Source organism: Biomphalaria glabrata, chromosome 13 (assembly GCF_947242115.1).
Source record: "Biomphalaria glabrata chromosome 13, xgBioGlab47.1, whole genome shotgun sequence".
Lineage (NCBI taxonomy): Eukaryota > Metazoa > Mollusca > Gastropoda > Planorbidae > Biomphalaria > Biomphalaria glabrata.
Genome location: NC_074723.1, coordinates 16,272,226 through 16,287,136, shown reverse-complemented (window position 1 = coordinate 16,287,136; position 14,911 = coordinate 16,272,226). Strand labels below are relative to the sequence as shown.

Here is a 14,911-nt window from a genome sequence, read left to right as displayed (position 1 = left end):
AGTAAAAGAAAAAAAAACGACTACGTTGGGCAGGTCACCTGGAAAGAATGTCAGAGGAGAGAACATTGTATACAGGCAAAAACCTAAAGGCAGGCGACCCAAAGGCAGAGGCAGACCCTGAATACGATGGATTGATGATGTGGAGGCAGATCTGCAACAGCTTCGGGTTAGGGCGTGTAGACGAAAGGCCAGGAGAGCTCTGAATAGAAGGATGTGTTGAAGCAGGACAGAGCCCTACATGGGCTGTAGCGCCACTAGGATGGATGGATGGTGATTGATAAAGGGAAATAAATCTTCATTACTGATAGATATGGCTCTAAATACACAGTTCTTCCCTATATATAATCTGTGATTTAAATTACAGTAACAGAGAAATAGTGGAGATATGAAGAAACCCAGGGCTCATAGAATGGAGCCTAAAGCAAAACGTAAGAAAATTCAAAAAAGAAAAACTGGAAAAAGATTTGAAAATAAATAGATAACATAAACACTGTGAGGGACGCCATCCTGGATATTTGCATTCCCCAAATAACTAATAGGAATACTTGATTGCTAAAAGCATTTTTTTTGTTTTATGGTTTAATTAGAACAAATCGCTTATCAACATTCCATACACCGGATGCACCAAGAAGTTTGCTGTTTATGTCATTTTGACAAGTGAGCACTGCACGAGTAACACTGCCTGAGTAACACTGCATGAGTAACACTGCATGAGTAACACAGTTGAGTGTTGCAAACTAAAGAAAAAACATACTAAAAAGAATGTCAAGTAAATATTTTCCTCATCCTAGACTTCGTGGTCTAGAGCAGTGGTTCTCAAACATTTTTGAACCGGGAACAAATTAATATATTCAAAACTTGCCCACGGACCCCTAAGTGTAAAATCTACATAAAAGCATACTATATAAATTACAATTGTAAAAAAAAATAATTTTTGACGGAGTGTTTTTTATTGCAATTATTATTTTTGTTTTAAATAAAAGTTAAAGCAATTAATGACTGGAATAAGGTTGGTGAGATTTTATAAATAGATTTATGTCCTGTCCCATTTGCAGTCGGTTTCTTTTATTTGTGATAAGGTTCATAACGGCCCTGAACCCACGTTCCATCATATACCAAGGGTCGGCAACCCTTTGAGTCGGAAGAGCCAAAAATGACAATTTACAAAATGTTTGTTTTGAATGGCTCAAATCTGTCAATAAATTCATCTTTAATTTTTCTTTATAACTGTGCTGAAGTAATTCTTGTCAACAGTTGCACTGGTTTTATTGCAATATTGCTTTACAAACTGAAAATGAAGTATCTGACCTCTCTGAATATCTTTGCAAAAAGAACTAATTTTTCTTCAAAACAAACAAATATAAATCAAAGACTCATATATATCAAGTGATTAAGTAGAAGAAAGTTGAATATCTTGCACCTGCAAATAGGTTACATTTCAAGACTTAGGGCGGGGTGCGCATAAAAGCGAGTACAAGTGGCTGAGAGATAAAATGGAATCAAAACGATTTTCAAATGTTTTTTTTTAATAAAATATATAATATTTGCGCATGGAACTAAAGAGCCGCAGCTTAACATCCAAAAAGCGGCATGTGTCTCGCGAGCCGCAGGTTGCCGACCCCTGACATGTACGAAGAAAGGAAAGCAGTCATCAATTTCTGGACAATGACCCATAAAGCAGGACCTCGCGCTGGAGCTGGCGACGGGGGGTGGCAGCGGGGAAGGTAGGAACAGAGAACAGTCGTCATAGAAGGTCTGAACACCAACCTGCAACGTCACAACCTGTGGGCAGTGGGGACCAATAGTTCGTAGCCACGACACAGGTCTATACCGAAATTGCGCTTTTCAGCCATCTTCGAGATTACAGGAAAATTAAACTATAACCATCTTTGAGAAAAGATGAGCTAATTAGTACTGGAAACTTTTTTTTTAAGACTATTAGTCTGGGTAGGTCATGCAGAGGCTATGACAGTAGAGTAATGTACATTTACAAAATTAAGTTAACATTGTCAAAATATTCTGACCTATTGGGAAGCGTGGTCAAGAGGCTAAGTATGCTTGAACTTGGCTTGTCTTGGCTACCAATGAAGGTGACTCGAGGTTCGACACCCGGCTCGAGCAGAGTTGTGTTTACTAAGCGCCTACAGGCAGCACGGAAAACCTGCTCCCAGATACCTCCCTCCAACTGGTCCAAAATTTAGATTGGACCATAGTGCGCTGAGCAAGCTATAAGCATGAAATTAGATATATAAAAGCTATAATTATTATTATTTCTTAAGAAACAATATACTCATTAAACTATGAGTTACCGGGCTAGCTTATATCACAGGCTGACGTAATCATAGCATATTAATACAACGCAGTAATCTAAAAACAACGGAAACTAATTTCCATTACGTAATTTAAATGCTGAACAATTGGACAGAAACACTAAATTAACATTAAACACATTATTAGCTCTAATAATGAATATGACAATTTTAAAAGGTGATAATATTTGTTTGTTTCTTTGCTTCTTCTTTCTTTATATCCTAGCACTCACTGTTTCTTCCTTTATTAAGCATGTGATCTTCTACCAATTGGTGTTTTCTATTGGCAGTCGTCTTCAACGTTATGCACACAACGAATTTAGTTAGTTTAAGAATGCAGATAAAAATCAATATGGTTGATTACGATAGCTATTGATTATGAAGTTTGAAACAAAATTCCCTCTTATCAAGATCTCATAACAAAAAATTTCCTGTATTATTTAAAGGTTTCTAAGTTATGTCTAAACAATAATTTTAGAATTTTGCGTAATTAGTATTCCATAATTGTCAGCGAGTCCTGAGCGAGTCTTACACAGGATGTAGAGGAATAAATATTAGATCTACGTTTTGTGAGTCGACTTTAGAGATGGTATGCAATGAGTAGCACGCTGATCTAAATGTGGTCTCAAATAATAATGCATGCCCTTCAGAAAGTGTTTACGTCTTATATTTGTTTATATGTACGTCAAGTTAAAATAACCCTTCAATTTTATTCCATGTCCTCCCCCTCCTACCTCTCTCTCACTCTCTTTCTCTCATGAACATTCTTATATAAATGTTGTTTTTATCTCTTTTTGTCATAGATGCCCTTTTTCTCTGTCTCTCTCTCTTTCTTTCTCTCTATTTTATCTCTCTTATATCTTCCTTCAGGGAACGGTACTAGGAACAAGAAGAAGAGGCAGACAGAAAAAGCGATGGGAGGACAACATAAAGGAATGGACGGGCCTACCATTGATAGAGGCTTTAAACAAGGCAAAAGACAGTGAGGAATGGAGAATGACGGTCGACAAATCTTGCCTGGTGCCCCAACGGTCCAACAGACTAAGGGATAGGTAAAGGTAAAGGTAAAAAATATCTCTCATAAACTTTTACTTTTACTATCATTTGCTTCATCTTTCTCTCATGAAAACTTCTATGACACCAAATTCTAGTTTAGAATACATGCAGGAACTATGTAATCAGATTACTACACTTAAAGAGACAAATAAAAATGCAGTTTTTTGGATTATGGGTGATTTCAACCTACCTGATATAAATTGGAAAACACTAACCATAGATAAACACCAAAACTTTAAGGACATAAATGAGCTTTTCATAGAAACTTTACACAACCTAAGTTTAGATCAAATCATTAAAAAGCCAACTAGATTAAACAACACATTAGATCTCTTCTTAACCAACAGACCTGGATTAGTAGTTGATTATGATATTATCCCTGGTCTATCAGACCATGAGATCATAAAAATACACAGTCAGATAAAAGCAGTAGCCAATACAAAACCCAAAATCTTACTCTGGAATAAATGTAACCTAACACAACTACACCAAGCTGCATTAAACTTTCAACAAACATTCTTATTGGAAAAAAACATTAACCAACCAGTCGATGACCTCTGGAATTTCATTAAAAACCATATTAAAAGCATTATAGAAAATCATATACCAACTAAATACACATCAAACAAAATAAATAAATGCTGGTTTAATAATAGACTAAAGAAGCTTTGTAAACAGAAGGAAAACCTATATAGAAAATTTAAAGAAACTAATGCAGAAAGAGTTTACAAAAAGTATATAAAAATTATACACTTAACCCAAAAAGTAAGCAGACAGCTGCAGAGTGAATACATAAACAAGGTAATATCTAAAGACAACAACAAAAACCTATGGTCATACACAAAGATAAAGGCACATTCCTCGTCCCATATGCTAGGACAAATTTGTACAAATACTCCTTCTTCCCTAGTGCTATTAGAGCATGGAATGGGTTGCCTGAGCTAGCCAGGAAAACCAGTGACTTGGCAGAATTTAAGTCATTGGTTAATATGCATGACTAAATGCATGACGCGTAGGACGTAATCATCTTCTTTTTTGAAGTAACGTCTGTATTATATAAGATAAGATGTCTTTCCACCCAGAAAAATGTCAGTTGTTAAGAGTAACAAAAAAACTAAACAAATTAATTCCACTTATCTTATTCATGGCAAACCAGTAACTAGAACTAAAAACGCAAAATACCTAGGTGTTATAATAAATGAAAAATTGTCATGGAATCCACATATTGATGAAACTACAAAAAAATCAAACAAAGCATTAGGATTTATTAAAAGAAATTTCTATAAATCAAATAAGAACATAAAACTAAAATGTTATTTAACCTTGGTTAGGCCAATAATAGAATATGCATCCTCCGTTTGGGACCCCTCAACTCAAGAAAACATTAAAAAACTGGACGTAATCGTCTACTTTTTTGAAGTAACGTCTGTATTATATAAGATAAGATAAGACACTTCTTTGTTCTAATTATACACTCCTCTTTGTTAATGAACACAGTTTTTTATATATTTATACTTAAGATATTACTGTGTGTGGATAAATAACGTTTCTATCAGCATTTATAATAGAACTATTGTTAAAGACCATTACCTCACACTATTGTCAAGCCTAACAACCCTAAATTACAGGAAAACCCAAAGATAAAAATACACACAGGTAAATTTAGACACCCTAAACTATTTACTAAATAAAAAAAAAAAAGAATAGAACAAACATAGTCTAACCAACTCCGATCCTTGTGACCACAGAGTGAAGTAGAATCGGGAATACCTGAACTCGTTTTTGAAGAACGATTGACATTAAAAAAAAAAAAAAAAAGATACACATTAGTGGGATTTTGATCTGGATCTATTAGATCACATATTATAAGCCATTTTTTTAAAATATATTCAATAAAATTAAATTAATTGAAGTTGTATTGGATACTTTTTAAATCTGGCTTGGTTTTTCATCACACGTTATTCCTACGCTAAAAAAGATAATATTTTCTGATTTGATTTATCTCTATCGATACAATGCAGGAATAGATTTTGATTTTTTGAATATTTAAAGATTCAGATATCCATATGTACGTCAGAGAGATGATCTTGGCATTAAGTTTTGTTGCATTGAGTTTCATTGTACCGAACTCTCAAGGTAGGCTGATCTTGGAAAATTTCTGATTTTTTAAATATAAAATGTAAATTGATAAAAACGGATTTATCTGTTAAGAAAACTAAGCATACGTTGAATTACGGAAACAAAACGAGGTTGCCAAAGACAGATTTCTATTGGTCACCAACGTAGGCTAGACTGATATTTTAAGAGGATGTCTTTGTGATTTATTTCAAATACCTTCCCTTTTGTGATGGTTGATTAAAGTAGTGAATAGATTTTTAGTTTTCGTTTTTCCATAGTACAATCATCTCTAACACTCTTTTAATCTGTAAGCCAGTGTTTCTCAAACTGAGTTGCGCGCTGGACTACGGAGGTCGTAATTGCTGACACTCTTTTTTGCGGACAAGTAAGAAATGTTGCATTTGCATTGTATTTATAAATCTATTTTTATGTATTAATCATGTAAAAAAAACATATAATTGTTGTGGACGGTCGTTAACATATAGCATAAAACTTCTTGTAAATAAGTAAAGTGTAGGCGTATTTTATTTAACTTGTTAAATTTGAAATAAATTGAATAAATTCTTTGTGAACAAAAAGTTACAATATAAAGTTACAAAATAAACAAATTGAACTTGAGAAGAAATTAAACAAATGTAGTATACCTTAGTGATAATATAAAATGGTATTTTGAATAAAATCGAACTCACTACAAAAAAAAACCCACATCTTTCAGTCTGTCGTTTTGGAGTCGTCTGTCCTACAAATGACTGCTGACGACAACACCGTTTATCTTGCATCATTCACAACCAATTGCTAACCTCTTCCCACCATCATCATAGAAACACACACACACACACTCCATAACAATAATATAATTATTAAATCTAGTGACGATGTTTAATTTTCTCTCTAGGACATTTCACATTGTTTTCGCGAGCGTCGTCTGCTAAGATTCAATATTATGTTTGATTCTACCCGTCTATGTTACGCTAATCGTCAAATTGGTCACGCATGATATACCATCGTTCTGATGACGCCTTTAGAGTGAAATTGTATAGAAATAAGACATCGTACATCAAGGGCAAGCGTAATTGCTATACTGCATCTCTAGCACTCTAGTAACGACTCCTCCTAATTTCTTTGATCTACGCTTTTTTTCGTATTATTTGGAGGCGCGATGCCTCAGCGGTAAATCGCTTGGCTTCCGGACCGAAAGTCCCGGGCTAGAAACCTGGTGAAGATTGGGATTTTTAATTTCGGGATCTTGGGTACCTGATATTAGTTGGGGAAAAGTAAAGGCGGTTGGTCGTTGTGCTGGCCACATGACACCCTCGTTAACCGTGGGCCACAGAAACAGATGACCTTTACATCATCTGAAATGTGAACTTTTACGAACTATTAGAGATTTTGCGCTGTAGATGCCAGGAAAATGAATTTCTGAAAATCAGAATTAAAGAAAACGCTTGTCGCCGGGACTCCGTTAAGGATTTGTTAAAAAGCTTACAGACCTTTCTTACAGCACCAAGCTGGTCAAGGAAAGTGTGAGTGTAAATAGTTCTGGGGGAAACGTCACTAGTAAAAGTTTGAGAAACATTGCAAGCTGTAAAAGAAAAATAGAGATCGTTGTCTCTTACTCGACACTAAAACTTTGGGTTTTTCCATTCGATTTGAAGGTATCAGGAGGTCTAAGGCGTGTTAGACTTTGATAAAAATAGATTTAAGAGTGCCATATCATTTTTAATAACTGATCGCACTGAAGGCGTACGTGAATGGACGGGTTGGGTGGGGTTTCTAAGGATATTGAGGTACGAGGTACAAATGATCGCTTGTGACACTATAACAGCATTACTTGATGTATAAGAGGCTTTTTCAATTAGTTGGAGGGCTCGATGGAAACAGATTTCAATGTTCTGGCCCAAAATCTGTAAGTAAAGAAGAAAAAACTACAAAAAAAATCAGCACTTTATAAGTGATTGGAGGGGCGGTGATGAAGTGCGTTCGAATCCTTGTGAAGACTGGGATTTTTAATTTCAGGATCTTTAGGGCGCTTCTGGTCAACTAATCTTTGATGGGTACCTGTCATAAGTTGGCTGGCCACATGACGCCCTCTTTAACCGTGGGCCACATCTGCTCTATAGATAGCAAGGTCTAACTTACCTTACTGTTTAGTGATGTTACATTCAAACAATATTTACGTGTTATTCTAGACTTCAATGTCCATTAATCAAAGGTTCATTATTGAAAGTACATTAAGATAAATTGAAGTGTGTGTTTAATCTTCTAGCAACACCAAGTCTACAGGAGCTACTTAATGTAACGTGTACGAATGAACGCCCTAAATTTTGCTTGCCTTATGGAGCTTGCTGCAGGATCTCCGAATTCTGTGATACCCGTACCGGGATGTGCGAACCATGTCTTCCCATGGAAGTCCTTAAGAACTCAGAACAGGAGAGAACAATTTGGTGTCGAGATAAAGGCCAGCATAATATATCGTTGATGCGGAGTGAATCGTGTCCGCTGGCCTGTTATGATCTCTTCAGTATCAAGGACATGATTCCTTTAAAAGGTAAGCTGACTTGATCTTACTTTCTTTGCACCAGTTTTGTTTTTGTATTGTTTGTCTCTTTCTTTATGCGAAACTCACTCACTACTCATTCTTTCTATATCTTTATTTCTCTTAATTTTCTTTTAATCTTTACAAATAATTTTACCTCCAACTAAAAAGACGTAAATGTCTATAAAAATGTATTTTCATTTTTAAGTCAGAATCAACACAAAGGACATTGTTGTTTGATTGTACTGGGATTTCCTTGGCATTAATATAATGACAACATGTCAATATTATGACAATACTCCTTGACATAATCAAACTAAATATAAAGAAAGAAAACCGTTGCAAAATTATATAAAATAACTGTGGCTGAGTAGTGAATAGCTTGATTTCCGAAAGGGGGTCCCGGGTTCGAATTCTAGTGGAGACTGGGATTTTTAACTTTGGGATCTTTAAAGCGCCTCTGAGTCCATCCAGCTGTTATGGGCATCTGACATTTGTTGGGTAAAAGTAAAAGCGGTTTGTCGTTGTACTGGCCACATGACACCCTCGTTATCCATGGGCCACAGAAACAGAGCGCAAGTTCTAAAGGCGGAAACTTTACTTTTATATATAAATACAAATATATTATAAATAAGGCTCTGTCAAATCGGAAACGATGATTACTTCATTCAGATCTCACACTAACGGAATGGTTGAGATTGGTCCTTAAAAATTGTTGGACGATTCTCTTTCATTTCAACAAAGTACAATACTAAAATAGAGTTTTTATTTCTCTCTGATACGCAAAAAATCTACTTATTGTTCTTCTTTAAGGATGTTTCATTCTCGACTCATTTTGTGTTGTTGTCAACAGAAACAAACTTCTCAATAGATAATGTCACAAGTTTCACAGAAGTGAAGATAGACTACAGCACGAGCCACCACGGAAGAATGAGTACCGCTGGTAAGTACAGCTACGACTTTCTTTAATTAGTCACTGCACTGCTGGTACAACGCCTCTTTAAGATTTCAACAAGCGAAATATAAAATATACCTTAAAATAATATCTTTAAAAAAATGGAAGTAATTTTACATTTACAGTCATAAATCTTAATAATGTAAGAACTATTTTCATTTTCGGTATCCAACAAAATTAATGAATTCCCACAATTTTTTTTTAACTATTTGGTTAATTTTTTCATTGATTCATAAGATATCATCTTCGACAAAAAAAATTGTATTGTGCAAAATTTCAACTTGATCTGATAATTGGAAGGGGGGAGAAATAACGTTTTCACAATTTGTATCAGACAGACAAAGCTATATAAGCTTTGTAAAAACAAAGCCCTACGGTAGAATTTTTAGGCATATTTTAAAATAGATATTCTCTGCTTCTTTATTTTTATATGGGTAGCTTAACACTAATATCTTCTACATCTGAACTATTTTTAATTAGCCACCACCAGAACTATATGTTTCTGTTGTACATGAGTACAAGAATGAGTATAACTCTTATAGACCCCAATAAAAAATACAATATAATAATCTATCTCTTTTTTTGTACTAGAAAATATATTTTTCAAAATTTCATTTTATAGTAGCATTAAATAAAAACATGTTTATTCAAAATACTTTGTTTTTGTTTCAGCAATCATATTATCAAGTGCAGCAGTATTTCTTATGTTGGCGATCGGTACATTTTTAATTCTTTCTTACATTATCAAGTACCGTCCAAAAAAATCTCGTAAGTTTTATAATACTTCCCATGTTCATTTTGAATACAATTAGAAACATAACCAAACATAAATGAATATTTAGTATTTTTAAAATTAGAAACTACACTTCTATTTTTCGAATTTTAGAATAAATAGCCAGTTAATTGAGCAGTCGAAGTTTGCACAGAATTTTGTCGAACAAAAGGCAGAGCACAAGAACGTACTTTATCTAACCCTTCTATGTTTATAATAGGCGTAGCTAGGAGTTCGACATCATTTGTGGGCCCGTGGGGTGGCTTGAACTCTATGTGGGCTTCTGTATTTTGCGTAATATCAAATATTTAATGTAAAAATAAATTTAGAACACTCATTTGGGGGATTTTCAAATTCTCCCCCACCTCCCCCACCCTAGCTATGACACTGTGCATAGCAGGCATGGAGCCTAGTTCAAGTCTTTAGAAATAGCCTGGAGCATGGGCACATTTAAATAACTAAATGTGTTTTTTGTTTTCTTCATTTCTCTCCCTTTGTAACTCCAAACCAGAATCCCATCTTGCGTTTTACATAGTTTAGTAAAGTAAAGTTCCCCTTTCAGACCTTGTGTTCTATAGGGCAGATGATGTAAAGGTCATCTGTTTCTGTGGCCTACGGTTAACAAGGGTGTCATGTGGCCAGCACAACGACCAACCGCCTTTACTTTTCCCTAACTAATGTCAGGTACCCATTAGAGCTGGGTGGACTTAGAGGCGCCCGAAGATCCCGAAATTAAAATCCCAGTCTTCACCAGGATTCGAACCCCGGTCCCCGGTTTGGAAGCCAAGCGCTTTACCGCTCAGCCACCGCGCCTCCACGTAGTTTAGGCTCTGGTTCAAATTAGATTATATAATAAATGATTATACTTTCTCAAAGGACAATATCTCATCACATTTTTAATTATAATCTAGACATTTGTATTTTTGTTTTCACCAGAATCAGCGCATCCATTAATTAAAGAATCTATTTCAAGTAAAGAGTCATCAGCGCATCCATTAATTAAAGAATCTACTACATGTAAAGAATCATCATTTGTGGTAGATATGAGTTTCAAAGAACAGACTGATGAAGATAACCTATATACAAGCCAAGTGACAGCCAGTACGCCAATGAGCAATCCCGTTGAAAAATGTTTACTCGAAATGAAGCCTTCGGGTAAGATACCCCTAGTGCTGTATTAATAGACGACTGCCTGATCGTGTGGTATGCGCTTTGGACTATCGTCTGTGTCGTCTTGAGTTCAAACCCTGCTCGCTGCATCCAGCAAGGGGTTTTGGGCTAGAGTGTCATATGAATGAATATCTGAAGCTCTACGAAAAATCTATATGGGAAAATGTAGTTCTATATATACTTTTATCACAAAAATTAAACCATGGCTTTGATTAAATCTCCTGAAGGAAAAGTCACTTTTCTATGCCTGACAGTCTATGATTATGTAGGCCTTTTTATTACAATTTACTTCACTAGATTATTGTCTAAAACAGTGGTAGATGCAGGTAAACACCTGTGCACTTTTCGTGACCAGTAGCCATATATAGAAGAGAATGCAAGTATCCTTGACAAAAATGTAAAGTTCTTCATCAGCCCCTTGATACATAATGAGGAGAGCAATTATTACAATGTTTACTTCTAAGTTTGTTGGAAACATTTCATTTTTTCTCAGCGTTAATAATATTCTCGTGTTAGCGTTGTTTCCTGATAAGTTATAAACTTGAGCCCTACAAGCAGTCATTAAAAAGATTTAACTGCCTGGTCGTGTGGTATAAGCTCTGGACTTCCTCTCGATGTTGGATTCAGCGCTGTCCTGTGCGAGGTTTAGGCTAGAATATAATAATCTTAAATTCTGAAAGAACATACAGAATAAAAAAGCAAACAAAGTTTCTCCACCATTTACTCGATCACAAATCTCTCTCTCTCTTTATATGTAAACTCTTTGTTCTCAAATATTATCTGGTGACGCAATAACTTAGCTTATCCGGAGGTGTTTTTTTTTTTAAATGGTAGTAAAACAACAGAAATCCACTATGAGATATCACATGCTGTAGTGAATTTATGAAGTTTTAACCCATTTCAAAACAAATGTCATGTTTGTATTAATCCTCCTTTACAGAAGAGGGCATCATTGACCTTAGTAACAAAAACAATGTTAGGACCAACACACTGACTCCATTGGTTTCACAAGAGATCATCGACAAAGCGCATATAATGGAGTGATAGAAAGCCTGAAGATGAATATAAAGGAAACGAGGACTCCAACTGCAGAAATGCTGAAAAGATCTCAGAAGACGAGATTGTCAAAGAACTTTTGCTGAGATGATAGGAAAACAATTATTTGCTACTATTTCGTCAAGTGTAAACATCATCAGCTTGTTCATGAATTTAACGTCAAACTTTTGGCTAGAAATATGTATAAACGTGGAATAGAAACTTTTTATGTCTTTGTCCCAAGGATAGGAGAAAGAAAAAGAGTGAGAAATAAAAAGAGAGAGAGAGAGAGAGTGAAAAAAAAGAGAGAGAGAGAGAATTAGAAAAAGAAAAAAAAAGAGAGAGGGAGAGAAAGAAGAGTAAGAGACAATAGAGGAGAAGTGAGAAAGAAAGAGTGTAAAAGAGAATTGGAAAGAGATAACAGAAGGAGAATGAAAAAATGTATCATTAATATTTCATGCAATTGAACAGTGGCAAATCTTTGATAATTGCATAGATTGACAATTAAGCGTACTGCTATAGAGGTAACATTAATTAAATTTGTCAATGTGAGCTTCAAATTAATACTCACACATTACCCAATCAATGCAATAGATATATACTTTTTAAAGAATAATTAGTCTTACTGATTTTAAAAAATCTGACTCTCTAAATAAAGTACTTTGAATATTAAAAATGTATTCTATTGTATTCTTGATACTATTGTTCAGAATCTTTTCCCCAATTTTCAAACTAACATTTTTTTTTCAACAGACAAACAAGCCTTTATTTTTTATTAGACATGATTCCATTACAATTATTAATTATATGTCTTTGTAGGTTTTCTGATGTGTTATATAAATATCATTTAACGCTAAAACATATGAGGTGATATTATATTTATAAATATTATGTATCATAATGAAAAGTTATTAAACAATTTTGTTTATAGTATATCTTTATACTTATATTTCATTCTTTATCTCATTTCGAACACAATTTACAAAACCTACTGCAATTAAGCAATACTTGTGCTAATATTTGCACAAAAATAATTGTTTCAAACTTTTCACCCGTGATTTAGGTTTTGGTGGAATAAACTTTGAATTTAATATTATACACGATGTTTTGATTCAAATAGATGTATTTAGTTAAAATAAAAAAGAACCCACTATCTATATGTCATTATGACTTAAAAAAAGGTTACCAGAAGCTCCCAAATAGTTTGGTAAAGCATATACTTTAAATAGGTGGCATAGATCAAAAGACTTATAGGATAACTTACGTTGTCTTTAATTCAGTAGCTACGTTTGACTGATTGAAAGATTTAAAATTTTATGTCATGTTATCTAAGAGTCGAAATTTTTGACGTCATTATAATAATCCAGAGTGAATCAAAAAAATATAACTGGATTCTTCTACAATCGGCTGTTATTGTATACGCTGTTGAATCAGAGTTAGGTCTGTAAACTGTAGAAAGTTTTGATTTGCGTACCTTTTTGTAGTGTCCCTTATTACCGCATTTATTACAGATTGCCTCTTTAGCGGGGCATTTGCTACTAGAATGGTAGCACCTCCATAGAAGTAGTAGGCTGATGCAGCTATGGTAACGGGTGCCGAATCAATCTTGAACTCTACTGCAGAGCAAAGCGGCTACTCCGACTTAGTGGATTGTTGTGCTTGTGGTGTTTGAAAAGTAGTGGCTTGTTGCGAGTTATATGTCACAAAATGTTTCTGTGCCATCTCAAGAGATCTAGCTACCTCCAATGACTTTGCGAGGTCCAGAGATGAGTACTCTAAAAGTCTCTGCCTAATCTCTGGTGATGACATGCCACTAATAAATGCTTCTCTAATGGCCTCGTTCTGGTTTTCGAGGGCAGTGACTGCTCTGAAATGGCAGTCTTTAGCCAACAATCTCAATTTTTGAATATACCTGTCAACACTCTGTCCTGTTTCCTGTTTACAGTTGGATAGGAGATAGCGAGCATAAACCCCTTTGTTTATCGTGACATAGAGTCCGTTTAGTGTAGTTACAGCAGTTTCAAAATCGTTACAGTCAGATATCAAATCATACACACCATGTGAGATAAGGTTACAGAGTAGATCGAACTTCTCACCTTCTGGTACAGTTAGTTTTAATGCAAATTTTTCGAATGTGTGAAGCGAGTGCTTCCAGATCCTTCGATCGTCAAAATCATTAGGATCCACCACCAGTCTTTCAGGTTTTAGAAAACGATTCATACTTAAAGCTTGAAGCACGATTAGTCCACAAGATTCTTGTTCAATAAATTGTAGTGACCTAATGAAACACTACAGAAAGACATGTCTTGATTCTATGCATTATTGAACATTAATAACAAACCACTTCACGAGAACACATTACACACACACACAAGAACAGAGCAGTTCACAACACGCAAGAGATATTGGCTATTACTATTAACACTTAGCATTTTGAAGTATTTGTGTACAGAATAGAGAGTGTTGATCATCTGGTTTTATTATTCGAGAATAATTTTAGTGCACTTTCTTGTAATTCCTGTTTTTAGCTTGTTAACTCTTTATAGTTTGAGTCTGGGCCCAAAAACGGCTCAAACGATTTTCCTAGATATTTATAGTTTATGTAAATCATAGGGAAAAATAATTCTAGCTAATTGGCCTAATGGTGAACTCTGGTTTGACCGTTACATAAAAATAAATATATATAATCGCCATAAAATTTAATTTTGGTCTATTTTGGACACACGGAATTCCCGCATGTCTTTAGTAAAAAGTTAAAGAATTAGACAAAAGTTCAGAAACATTTTCTCACAGTCACATGTTGTCATTAGAATTAACTTTGTGATAATATGCATATGCACTCCTTCTACCAGTTTTCCATAACCAATGTCAATACTAGAGTCCTAACTAGCTCCAGTAGTCAATACTAGAGTTCCAACTAGCTCCAGTATTCTAGTCTAGACTAACGTCTTTTAATTTTT

At 34.7% G+C, this 14,911-nt stretch overlaps 1 protein-coding gene across 3 annotated transcripts; it reads left to right on the top strand.

Moving 5' to 3' along the window:
- Positions 1-5,180: 5,180 nt before the first annotated feature.
- LOC106064671 (uncharacterized) lies at positions 5,181-12,202 on the top strand. Of its 3 annotated transcripts, none has more exons than XM_056008081.1 (6): positions 5,181-5,501; positions 7,750-8,031; positions 8,873-8,962; positions 9,647-9,742; positions 10,707-10,901; positions 11,857-12,202. In XM_056008081.1, the coding sequence occupies exons 1-6, from the start codon at positions 5,432-5,434 to the stop codon at positions 11,958-11,960; spliced, it is 837 nt and encodes a 278-aa protein (XP_055864056.1). In that variant the 5' UTR covers positions 5,181-5,431; the 3' UTR covers positions 11,961-12,202. The 3 variants fall into 3 exon arrangements, with proteins under 3 accessions (XP_055864056.1, XP_055864055.1, XP_055864058.1); XM_056008080.1 differs by having other exon boundaries at positions 10,683-10,901; XM_056008083.1 differs by lacking the exon at positions 5,181-5,501 and adding an exon at positions 7,147-7,389 and having other exon boundaries at positions 10,683-10,901.
- Positions 12,203-14,911: the final 2,709 nt, after the last annotated feature.

Bases quoted from the DNA above. Each gene is read 5' to 3' on its own strand.
- LOC106064671 (XM_056008080.1), top strand. From the start codon at position 5,432: ATGTACGTCAGAGAGATGATCTTGGCATTAAGTTTTGTTGCATTGAGT. The intron at 9,743-10,682 runs GTAAGTTTTATA...TGTTTTCACCAG, and splicing joins GTACCGTCCAAAAAAATCTC to AATCAGCGCATCCATTAATT. The intron at 10,902-11,856 runs GTAAGATACCCC...CCTCCTTTACAG, and splicing joins ACTCGAAATGAAGCCTTCGG to AAGAGGGCATCATTGACCTT.